Here is a 12,969-nt window from a genome sequence, read left to right as displayed (position 1 = left end):
ACAGATTCAAAAGCAGAGACATTACTTTGTCAACAAAGGTCCGTCTAGTCAAGGCTATGGTTTTTCCTGTGGTCATGTATGGATGTGAGAGTTGGAGTATAAAGAAAGCTGAGCACCGAAGAATTGATGCTTTTGAACTGTGGTATTGGAAAAGATTCTTGAGAGTCCCTTGGACTGCAAGGAGATCCAACCAGTCCATCCTAAAGGAGGTCAGTCCTAGGTGTTCTTTGGAAGGAATGATGCTAAAGCTGAAACTCCAATACTTTGGCCACTTCATGCAAAGAGTTGACTCATTGTAAAAAACTGTGATGCTGGGAGGGATTGGAGGCAGGAAGAGAAGGGGACGACAGAGGATGAGATGGCTGGATGGCATCACCGACTCGACGGACATGAGTTTGGGTGAGCTCCAGGAGTTGGTGATGGACAGGGAGGCCTGGCATGCTGCAATTCATGGGGTCGCAAAGAGTTGGACATGACAGAGCGACTAAACTGAACTGAAAGATGGTACCAGAAAGCTATTAGAATTCATCAATGAATTCTGTAAAGTTGCAGGATACAAAATTAATATACAGAAATCTGTTGTATTTCTATACACTAACAACAAAAGATTAGAAAAAAATTAAAGAAACAATCCCATTTACCATCACATCAAAAAGAATAAATTACCTAGGAATAAACCTACCCTAAGAAAACAAAAGACATGTACTCTGAAAACTACAAGATGCTGATGAAAGAAATTGAAGATTACATAAACAGATGGAAATATAAACTATGTTCTTGGACTTGAAGAATCAGTATTTTCAAAATGACTATACTACCAAAGCAAACTACAGATTCAATGCAATCCCTATCAAGTAACCAATGGCATTTTTCACAGAATTATAACAAGAAAACCTTAAAATCTGTATGGACACACAAAAGACATCTAATAACCAAAGCAATCTTGAGAGAAACTGAGCTGAAGGAACCAGGTGCCCTGACTTAAGACTATACTACAAAGCTACAGTCATAAAAACAACAGGTATTGGCACAAACCCGAAAACATCACTGTAACAAATATCACTGTTTTTCTTAGAGTAAAACATAGGCAGAACACGCCCTAACAGAAATCACAGCAATATCTTCTTCAGGCCATCTGCTAGAGAAATGAAAATAAAAACAAAAAAACTAATGGGACCAATTTAAACTCAAAAGCTTTTGCACCACAAAGGAAACCTTTACACACATGAAAAGATCCTCAACATCACTAATTATTAGAGCAATGCAAACCAAAATTACCATGAGATATCACCTCACACTTGTTATAATGGCCATGATTAAAAAAAAAAAAAAAAAAAAAAAAAACCTACAACAGTAAATGCTAGAAAGGGTATGGAGAAAAGAGAACCTTCCTACACTGTTGGTAAGAATGCAAATTGGTACAGTTACAGATGAATGGATAAAGATGTAGTAATATATACAATGGGCTATTACTCAGCCATTAAAAAGAATGAAAAAATGCCATTTATAGCAACATGAATGAACTGAAGTTTATCATAAGTGATGTAAGTCAGAGATAAAGCTTACACGCAGGACCCCAGGTGGCATTAGTGGTAAAGAATCTTCCTGCCAAAGCAGAAGACACCAGAGATGCAGATTCAATCCCTGGGTCTGGAAGATCCCCTGGAGAAGGAAATGGCAACCCACTACAGTATTCTTTTCTAGAAAATTCAACAGGCAAGAGGATTCTGGTGGGTTACAGTCCATGGTGGTGGGGGTAGGGGGGTATCTCATAAGTTAGACAAGATTGAGCACTTTTCACTTCAGAATCTACTGTGTAGCATAAGGGACTCTACTCAATATTCTGTAATAACCCAAATGAGAAAAGAATCTGGCTCAGCAGTAAAGAATCTGCCTACAATGCAGGAGCCACAGGAGATGTGGATTCGGTCCCAGGATCAGGAGATTCCCCTGGAGAAGGGCAAGGCAACCCACTCCAGTATTCCTACCTGAAGAATCCCATGGACAGAGGAGCCTGGTGGGCTACATTTTTAGGGTCACAAAGAGTTGGACGAGACTGAAGCAATTTAGCATGCACGCAAGCACAGTTCACATGAAGATTCTTTTTGAAATAATTGTTACAGGACTTCCAGAGCAAAATAAAAAAGCAAGTAACCAACCAACCAACCACACCAATAAAACAAAAACAAAAGAACCCTGTAAAAACATCCTGGAGAAGGACTAGTAATTTTTATTTTGGAGAAAACAGTCTGTAAATAAAAACAATTGCCTTGAACATTTAAATATTCATATGTTATAGTAGGCTGCTGCTGCTAAGTCACTTCATTTGTGTCCAACTCTGTGCGACCCCATAGACAGCAGCCCACCAGGCTCCCCCGTCCCTGGGATTATCCAGGCAAGAACACGGGAGTGGGTTGCCATTTCCTTCTCCAATGCATGAAAGCGAAAAGTGAAAGTGAAGTCGCTCAGTCGTGTCCGACCCTCAGCGACCCCATGGACTGCAGCCCACCAGGCTCCTCCGTTCATGGGATTTTCCAGGCAGGAGTACTGGAGTGGGGTGCCATTTAGCCTACTATAAGGTTAAATCTAGACATTTGTCTAAATATTAGAGGCAGCAACTTCTACAAGCTAATGGCAGAAAGCAAAGAGGAACTAAAGAGCCTCTTGATGAAAAGGACAGTGAAAAAGCTCAACATTCAAAAAACTAAGAGCATGGCATCTGGTCCCATCACTTCATAGCAAATAGATGGGGAAAAAGTGGAAAAAGTACGATTTCATTTTCTTGGGCTCCAAAATCACTGCAGATGGTGACTGTAGCCATGAAATTAAAAGATGTTTGCTCCTTGAAAGAAAAGCTATGACAAACCTAGATAGTGTATTAAAAAGCAGAGACATCACTTTGCCAACAAAGGTCCATATTGTCAAAGCTATGGTTTTTCTAGTACTCATGTATGGATGTGAGAGTTGGACTATAAAGAAGGCTGAGTACTGAAGAATTGATGCTTTTGAACTGTGGTGTTGGAGAAGACTCTTGAGCATCCCCTGGACTGCAAGATCACACCAATCAATCCTAAAGGAAAGCAACCCCAAATATTCATTGGAAGAACTAATGCTGAAGCTGATGCTCCAATATTTTGGCCACCTGATGCAAAAGAGCTGACTCATTGGAAAAGACTTTGATGCTGAGAAAGATTGAGGGAATGAGGAGAAGGGGCTGACAAAGGATGAGATGGTTGGATGGTATCACCAACTCAATGAACATGAGTTTGAGCAAATCCAGGAGATGGTGAAGAACAGGGAAGCCTGGTGTGCTGCAGTTCATGGGATCGCAAAGAGTCAAACATGACTTAGCAACTGAACAACAACAAACTTCTATAACTAAAACAATACCTGAGCAAGAAGAAATAAATGCATTATATACTTCTAGGCCATTTCTAATACAATGTCCATTACCTTAAATTAGATTTAGCAGAGGATTAGTCTGACTTATTATGTATAGTCTGGACTCCAAATACAGAAACAATTCTAAACATTTTCTCCACATAAAAATACAAAATTACTATTTTCTCCACAATTCAAGAAGCTATCTATAGTAATTTCTAGAATAGCAATTCTGTACCTTAGCTATATATCAGAATCACTTGGGGAGCTTTAAAATCCTAATGGCAAGGCCACAGTTTGACCAATTAAAACAATCTACAATCTGTAAAACTGACACACAGGCATCAGAATTTTAAAAAAAGAAAACATCCTTTCTTAACGCCAATGCAAAGCCTAGCTTGAAAAGCATGGCTGTTAGAGTCCCTCTGCTAACATTTTTAATAGTCAAGAAAGTTTCTCAAGTATTGATTATCTTCAAATGAGAACTACTAAAACTATTTTGCTCTAGACTCAGACAAGCTACAGCCAATAATAGTAGCGAACAGCAGTTGTTACTATCGCCCTTGGATAAGTAATACAGGTAGAACCCAGATTGCACTCCAGGCAATGAAATCAGTTTATGTTGTTTTCTTATTTTGTTTTGTTTTAAAACTATGATGATAGCAAATCTATCGTGCTATTCTTTGTCCATAAAACCATGTATTTTTGTATCACTGAAGTTATGATCTTTCCTTAGAAGGGACTTCAAATTTTTTAGAAGTATAATTTAATGTTTGATTCTCTAACTCCTTTTATAACTGTTACTTTCAACACTTTAAGTTTTTGACTCACTGTGTGCTAAGGATGCAGGAGGTGGGATAGACATGGTGACCAAAAGTGGGATCTTAAAGAATTTGATGAGCAAAACAAAGAAAGCAAAAACGTTCACAGGTAAAGGAACAATAAAAGATATGTAAGTGCCAAAATGAATGGACTGATGGTCAGGAGTTTTATAGAAAAACTCTTTCTAAAATAAACAATTTTTTAAAGTATAAATAATGGCCAAAAGTAGACTCTGTAGTTGGAGAAATCTGAATTTAAAATTTCAGTTTCTTACTTACCAGCTCTATGTCCATGGGCAATTAACTTAATTTCCCTGAGCCTTAGTGTAAAATATTCATAATAATTTTGGGGGAGAAGGACACTTCTCATTCCTGATCTTCCTCCATGTGAAGTATTCATGATTGAGGCACATTCCTAGATTAACAGCCCTCTGGTCTCATTCCATCCTTACTCATACTCGAGAAGTCGAGGCAATCTGTTTCATTTACAGTGAGAAAGATCTATGTTTTATTAGTCTCTTCCTCCTTCCTCTCTCCCTTTATAGATATGGCTACCTCAAGCTGTAAATTTTACATGGGTAAGCCCTCATGGAGAAACTCTCCTCTGTGCCTACGTGGGTTAAGCCTATATTATAGATTGAGTATTGGGAAACCCATATACCCATGTATGTAAGCCACATTAAAATATTGTTTTGTTTTTAATAAATGTAGTATATTGCTCAATTGTCTTTCTGCTTGTCTCTGTAAGGTGGTTTTGAATTCAGGCAAGGAAGTAGGATACTAGTTATTAGTTTACATTTTAGTAAAGTTTAAAAGAGTGGTGGAAAGCTTTAAATAAGCTAATATGTATAACTCCACCTAGTACCTGGGAACATAATAAGCATTCGACCATTATTGCTACTATGATAAAAGAGTGATTCAAAAATTAGAAAAAAAGGGCCCATATTACAGCATTTATCAATTCACTATAAAACATCTAATATGAATTCAAATGAAATATTCTTTCTAAAATATATTAAAAATAAGATACCTCCATTCATTGAAACAATGTAACCTGTTATACTAGTTATAATGTGGAATAATATACAAGTTGGAGCATTAAGCATAGAGTATTCTTTATAACCTATAAATCCTCACTAATTCATATATAAAATGAAATATAACATGCATAAGCAAAAAAAAGATAATATTCCACACAGAATATTAAAATTTTAACTCTAGCACATAGGCTATTAAAAATTTAATGTTTACAAACAGCTTGATGTCTAAAAGTTTTCAGATGAATATGCTAGAGTCATTTTATTCTACAAGTTTAATTACATTGTCAATATGCTAAAAATCACATTCAAAAAACCTCAAGATATATTTAATGTGATAAGAATCAAAGTATAATGCACCTTCAAAATGCACCCAGGAAACTCTCTAACAGTAGTAAGATCAATCTGAGATCTGTGGACCTTCAGGAGTTTTGAGAAACCCCTGAAGTTTGCAAAATGTCATGCACGTGTTCATGCATATGTGGTTCAAATCCTCTACCTTCATTACATTCACAAAGCATTCATAAAAGGTAAAAATAGCAAAGCATCATTTTATAATTCAAGTGATCTCTTCTAGTTATCCATTTATTCAAATTTTTAGTAAAATCTTGCAGGGCATTTTCAACTTGAATAATTTTAGTAAATAACAAACCTTTAAATAATCAAAAATAGAATCTACAAAATCTACAAAAAAGAATGATTTCTTTAAAAATGTCCACTTACCTTTCAAATGTTTTGATACCATTACTTCATTAACATGCAGTGCTTTTCCTGTTGTTCTTAAGTCCACTGTATTATTTTCCTGCAATCCTTCACTTAGCTTTGCAAAAATGGTTTCAATGCAATTGGTGTTATTCTTCAAACCATTAGGTAGTTCCCAAAATGAAGCTGTTGCACATGTATCAAATGTAATGGTACTTTGGGGATTATGTTTTCCAGTATCAACCTTCTTCCTCCTCAGTACTGAGTTTCCAGACTGTAATCTTCTAGTAATATGGCTTTTCCTTAAGAGGTGTTTATAGATGTCTTTCCTCTTTATAGTTTTCTGATTTTTTAGCACTTGCTTCTCAGTGCATGTACAATTTATATTTTCTATTTTGGAATTATTTTGATCTAACAATTGGCAAATACGCTTACTCTCTGACTTATATTGGACTTCAATAGATCCAGTACTAGTAACTGCGTCAAGATGAGCTGAATCTTTAGAATAAATTGCAAGACCAGAGGCAACTAACACGTCTGCCAAATTGTTTTTCTCATGAATGATGTCTACCTTCAGTTTTGTTTCAAAACTGTATTCCCTAAACTGAAACACTAAGCCTGGTTTACTCAGGAAATCTTGAAAAAATCTTTTGGCTTCTTCATTCCAATGTCTCCCTTCAGCAGGTAAGATACCATGTAAGATGCAAGGGTAACTTAGCCTCGGCAAATTCAGAAGTGCTTCAGGAACAACTTTAAGATTTTTTATATCTGAATAATGTATGTAAACAGAAAATCCATAGTCAATCAATGTAAGAAGTAAATTCTGATCAGAGACTTCGGAAATTTCTACTCTATTCCACTGATCTTCCGATTCATATTTGAACAAACAACCAGAACCGGGAATTATATGCTCTTGAGGCACTGTTTGTAAGTCTTCTGGTAGATCAGAAAGCAACATAAAGAGAGATTTCATTGTGTCAAAGAAATCTTCCAACTGAACACAGAAGTCTGATGGATCTGAAACAGCAGTGGCAATACCAAAATATTGCCTACCATTTTGAAGCTGTGTCCAAGTAAATGATCTTATGGTACACGGTGATACAGGAGTCTTAGATTCAACACTACAAATAATTCCTGAAGATCTAAATTTGTTTTCTTCAACATGAACTGTATTTAAATTTAAATATTCCAAAAGTAACAGACCATCTATCAAAATGTCTACTTTCCAAGCAGAGTCTAAATATTTCAGGAAAAGGATCTTTATTTCCAAATGAGCAAACAAACCCACAATGGACTCAAATGGCATCTTCCTAAAATTTTCAAACCAAATCCATTTACAAGGCACAGCTTGTCTTGGAATATTTCTGATTTCATTATTAAGCACCTTAGTATTACATAAAGGCACTATTTCATACTTACCACGATCTACTAAAAAAACAAGCACTTTCTCATCAACATACTTATCTACTTTTGATCGATACCACTGAAAAGTGTTCTTAGATTTTGCCAAGCATTCCAAGCCTTTCTCAATATTTTCCACCGATAAAAAATCAGGGTTTCTTACTTCTTTAGTAATTAATACTGTTAAATCTGATAAAATCTTTTTATTTTTAGATAACTTCACATAAAACGTTCCACTTTTTGAAACATGAAGTATTTCAGCCTTTTCAAGTTGTCCAGGTTTTAACTCTTCAAAAGGAATACTAACCAGTTGTTGGTAGGATGGCTGAAGGATCACAGAACCTTCATATCCATTTGATCCTCCTTTCTTCATTTCATTATCAACAGGGCCCACCTTTTGAGAGACAACCTGAGGCATTTGTAATACTGTTTTCTGTAGTTTCAAGCATGCTGTCCATTTCACTAGTTCATTAATGACACATTTTTCATCACAAATTACATTTACTTCCCATTTCTGTTCATGCCTTTTCAAAAACTCACAGGAAACTGTTTTGTTACTTACTCTTGAAGCAAAATAATCCACAGTTTTTCTGTCCCATATTTCATTAGGTTCATTCCACTTGACTCCACTAAGGAAAGAATGAACTCCTAGCTGAGGAATGGTTAAGAATTCCTTCTTAATTTCATAAATTTTAGATGTGCTTACTACTGCAGTGTTACCATAGTCAATAAATTCCACTTCATAAGAATTTCTTGACAAAATTTTCTTAATAACTGCTCTGTAAACGGCATTGTCACCAGAGTATTCTGCAACTACAAGATCTCCCACCATGGGTTTAACTGATATTCTCTCTCTCACTATACTGGCTCTTCTTGCATTTAGAGCAGCCGCTAGTCTGATGATTACATTTTCATTTTCAGCAAGCTGAATATGGAAACTCGCTGGATTACTTATATTAGAAACATATCCTTTAACGCTGGCATTCAAGTAAATCTTGGGTTGAGGAAGGTCTTTAATTTGTGGTCTGGCATGACTATATATGTTTTTTGAGGCTGCTTGATTTAATTCTCTGATAAAAGACTGTGATACAACCTTTACTGATTGTTGGCCCACATCATGTTCATCAAGAATATGTGCAAGTCCAGGGACAATTTTTACATCTTTAAGTTCATCTTGCAAAGACTTCACCTTGTTTTTTGACACAGGTTCCACTTTACAGCAAACTGATGGTTTCAAAAGCCTAGCATACATACTTCTGGGATTCATTAGCTGATGTGTTTTGCTTTCAGAATATGTTATCAGACTAGTTTTACTTACGTTATGGTGATAGTTGTTTTCTATTTTGCCTTTCAAGGCAACAGCCTCCTTTTTATTCTCATTTGTTTTATGATCCTTTTTCACACACTGTGCTTGGTCACAATGTTTTTTTCCATAAGCATGAAGCAACATTTTAATTTTCTGATTTATATGTTGATATCCATCATATAAGTCCACACCAAACTGGCCATCTGGCTCCCTGGACAGTATTTTTGCCCTTAATGGTTTTCCAAGATATTTATCTGCAAACCAGTTATTGATTTCTGCTGGAATATCTACATCGCTAAGATCTGACAAAAAACATTTAATAGCTTGCATAGGTGTAAACAGCAACTCTGGAAATTCATCTGAAACAGCCCTCAACATACTTTCTTCTACTAACTGCTTATTTCCAAAGTCCACAAAATACACCAGGATGTCAGATAATGAATCTGTTGGCATTGATAAAGCTCTGTAAGAGAGACCGTCCTCTACATACTTAGCTATACATAATCTCATTTTACTAAAATTATATTTGGGGCAATCACTGAGGTAACTAATTTCCCTGATTTTTGTTTCTATCATCTCTAGGTCTTTATTATTTCTACTAAGTTGGCAATAAAACTTTTGAGGACTATATATGTGAGATATATATATTTCTTCCTCACTTCCAACTTTTATATTGAAGGAAGAATAACAGTAACTGTAAAGACTAACTGAAGATGGAAATGGCTTTGATACTGTACAATATTGTACAGAGCCATGACGAATAAGAAATTCTTTTGCACTAGTAAATGGAGACTGTAAATCCACTAAATTACTTAAACAGTTTGGATATATAAGAACTATGGCACAGATGACACAAGTCAATAACCCTCTAGATGAAGAAATAAAATTCTCAAAGTCTCTGCATGCTTCTCTCGACCAACTGAGTACTTTACAACTAATGGGTTCAACTAAATGGTTAAGACTACATCTGAAGGCCTGGGCTTCTAAAGAAAGAAAATGTGGCTTAATAGCACAAAGATCTCTAATTAAAACTCTTTCCTGGTAACCATAATCAACCAGTACTACATCAAATTCTTTTTTTGATATTTGAGTCAAAATAGCAGCTCTATACCATTTCCCATCTTTAGAGGATTTAGCAACACAAGCCATGTGCCCAACCTGATAAGGATCAGAATGAACACTATAATAATGCTGAAGTTGTTCCATTAGTAATTTTAAGTCTTCTAACTGACATTGCAGCTGGCATAAGAAGTCACCTGGGCCACAAGAATAAGAACACTTAACTTCAAGGATTGTTCCTGGTTTAAACACATATTCTTTATAACGCCATGGTGACTCAGGTCCCAAAGACAAGGTGAAAGGGTTTTTAAAATCAGAGAAATTAACAGGTGGGGACTTTAACAAAGACAAGTTACTTTCTTTTAGCTTATTTGAATAGTACCTTTTAGACTGAGGTCCTTCAAGGGCAGATATGACTTTCTTAACTTTGTTTTTAGATTTTAAATTTAACACTGAATACTCACTTACAAATTTTGGACAACATTCTGGTTCTACTTCCCAATATTCTGCATATCCAGCTTGTAACATAAGAGAGACAATATCACTACTTTCTGAGGCTTCAATACTCTGAATATTTACAGTATATTTGTCATCTTTTTTTGCTATAACCTGAAGCAAAACTTCTTTGTTCAGGACAATTTTTTTAAAATAATCAACAGCAGCCTTCACCCATAAATCTTCAACAGGAAATATATGTGCAAGTGAACAGCACATGGCTAAAGCAGGCAACTCACAGAACTCTGGAAGCAAAATTTTTACATCAAAAAATGGTATGGAATCAGTATTTCCATAATCTAAAAAATAAACATTAATTTTATGACCGTTAATTTCAGTGATGACAGCTCTATAAAAATGTCTATCCTTGCTATATCTAGCACAACAAAATAATCCAGGTTCTGGATTTCTTAGAATCAGTTCATCATTTTCACACAAATCATAATGTTTGTTTATATTTTTCATTATATCTTGAAATTCATTCTGATGTTCATTAGTACGTACCCAGAAATGTGATGGGTTTAATACATACACTACAAAAGCTATGTAGGCAGCTTCTATCTTCATTTCTACAGTTTTAACAGGAAAATCTATTTTTAAAGTATCTTTTTCACTTAGAGAGTCTATTGACTGCTTGGTGTTTGCAATAAAACTCTCAACTGCAAAGCTGTTTACCTCAGAAGCACTAGTCGCCCTCAGCCTATTATAAATTTTTGAATCAGACACTGGACAAAGTACTTGTGTGCCTACAGTCTTCAGCAGACACTTAGAACTAATTGTAGACTCTTGAGTTTCTAAGGTTACATAATACAAATGCTCGTCCTTATTGAACCCATCAAGGTGCGCACATACTACCTGTCCTAACAAGGCTTGTTTAAATATACTCAGTTGAAATTTTCTTGTAGCTCTGTCTGGACTGTGTAAACATGTTAGAGAACATGGAAATGAAAATAATGGTACTAAGATAAAATCTTGTTTAAGTTTCTTTACAAGAACTGAAGGTACAGTCTCAGTACTGCCATAATCCATAAACCAAATTCTCACTTGATTATTGGGCAAAAGCTGCTGAAGAATTCCTCTATGCCACTGTCCATTTCTCCTTCTGGCAGCACAAAGTAGTCCAAAATTATCACAGGTGGGACCACTTCCTTGGCTGATAATGTCATAATGCAATGTCATACATGTTGTAAAGTTTTCTAACTCTGGAATCCATTTAATTAATTGGCAATAAAATTTACTCGGGCTCAATGCAGATGATACTTTTACACTTTCAGTACTGCCCACTGACAAAGATGGTTGCAAATTATCCAGAACATGCTGAATATCAAGTAAAGTATCGTTATTACTTAATGATGATTCAGGTCTTTTATGGTGTAATGAATCTGGCATTTGTTTGGGGAATTCTTTTACCATTTCCACAATAAGACGAAATGAATCTCCATCAATGAGTCTCCCTAATTGTAATTCAAGTACCTGGGATATTATGTTTGGCACTTCAAGAAGAATCATCTGAAGAGGCAAAACAGCTTGTACACAACCTTTCACTTGTAGTCCTACTAATGACTTGAAATAATTCAAAGCCTTGGGAGACCATTTTTCCCCAGCTGGTAGTATGTTGGCCAAAATGCCAAATGTTACCCGTGGTGGTAGCTCAAATAAGTTGCCACAGGCTGAAGCAACTTGTGTACTGTCAACTCTCAGTTCCTCTCCGCGGTCTATGAGGAGCACAGTATAGAGTTCATTTTTCTTTTCCACAACTCTTCCTCTCTGCCATTCTCCTGATACTCTTTCTTCTACCAAACAAAAGTCATCAATGTCTACATTATTGTTTCCTTTTTGAATATGCTGTATTTCCCTCTGCAATATGTGGTAGTCAAACTCACATTCAATATTATTTCTGCCTTGAAATTTCACCAGAATGTCCTTGGGAAGACATTCTACATGTGATATTGTCAGATCCACATTTAAAAGGGTTGGTAACAAAGATGTAGGATCCATTTTCTAAAAAGCAAATAATAAGAACCTATTAGCTTCTGGACTGACAGTTGTCAAAATTAAATGAAATTACTCTTATATGTATGTAAACATAAACCAAATTAGTCTTACATGTATGTAAACATATATTAAATATCAAAATAATTCCATGTCTGTATTTATCAAACTGAACATGTTGGTAAAAATTATATATATTGGACAAGATGACGAAATAAATAAAATGCATCTGACCACTCACTGCCTTTCACACTTTCAAAAAATCCTACTGAAATAACCAAGATATGTTTAAAAATACGGAGATGAATATAATCACTGGAAAACAGAAAAAAAAGGCAGTATTTTTCAAGAGACCAACAAATCTCTACTAGATATTGGACTGATACTGTGTAATGGAAGAAAGCCAAATAAAGTCTACTAGAGAACTACACTCCTTCATGCAGACTTCTTCCAGTACCCATAATTCCAAGGGGTGAGTGCTAGAAGCAAGGGTGGATGGTTACCCAACAGGGGACACACTGTTTATCCTCCCTACCTTGTGTCAATTGGCAGTATGTGGACCCTATCAGCATCATTATACAACTCCAGGTTCCTCCTCTGAGGGCAACAAGTTGAGACGATAGGCTGGGACACCAGTAATGAAAGCCAGGCATGGAAAGACCCTGAGACAGGTTAAGTACATCCAGGCTTGTCACTAGCATGTGTAAGTGTCAAATTGCTCAGTCATGTCTGACTCTTTGCAACCCTATGGACTGTAGCCCGCCAGGCTCCTCTA

General features: G+C 35.9%; 1 protein-coding gene across 1 annotated transcript in view; it reads right to left on the bottom strand.

The window, feature by feature from the left end:
- The window catches only part of LOC104989114 (tudor domain-containing protein 15-like), a 116,600-nt gene extending 104,400 nt beyond the window's left edge, over positions 1 to 12,200 (bottom strand). The window contains exon 1 of the mRNA XM_010840683.1: positions 5,963 to 12,200. Coding sequence (XP_010838985.1) covers positions 5,963 to 12,200 — 6,238 coding nt within the window. The remainder of the gene's footprint in view (positions 1 to 5,962) is intronic.
- Positions 12,201 to 12,969: the final 769 nt, after the last annotated feature.

Source organism: Bison bison, unplaced genomic scaffold, assembly GCF_000754665.1.
Source record: "Bison bison bison isolate TAMUID 2011002044 unplaced genomic scaffold, Bison_UMD1.0 scf7180017864145, whole genome shotgun sequence".
NCBI lineage: Eukaryota > Metazoa > Chordata > Mammalia > Artiodactyla > Bovidae > Bison > Bison bison.
Note: the sequence above shows the minus strand (reverse complement) of the source record. Positions and strands in the feature narration are given on the sequence as shown.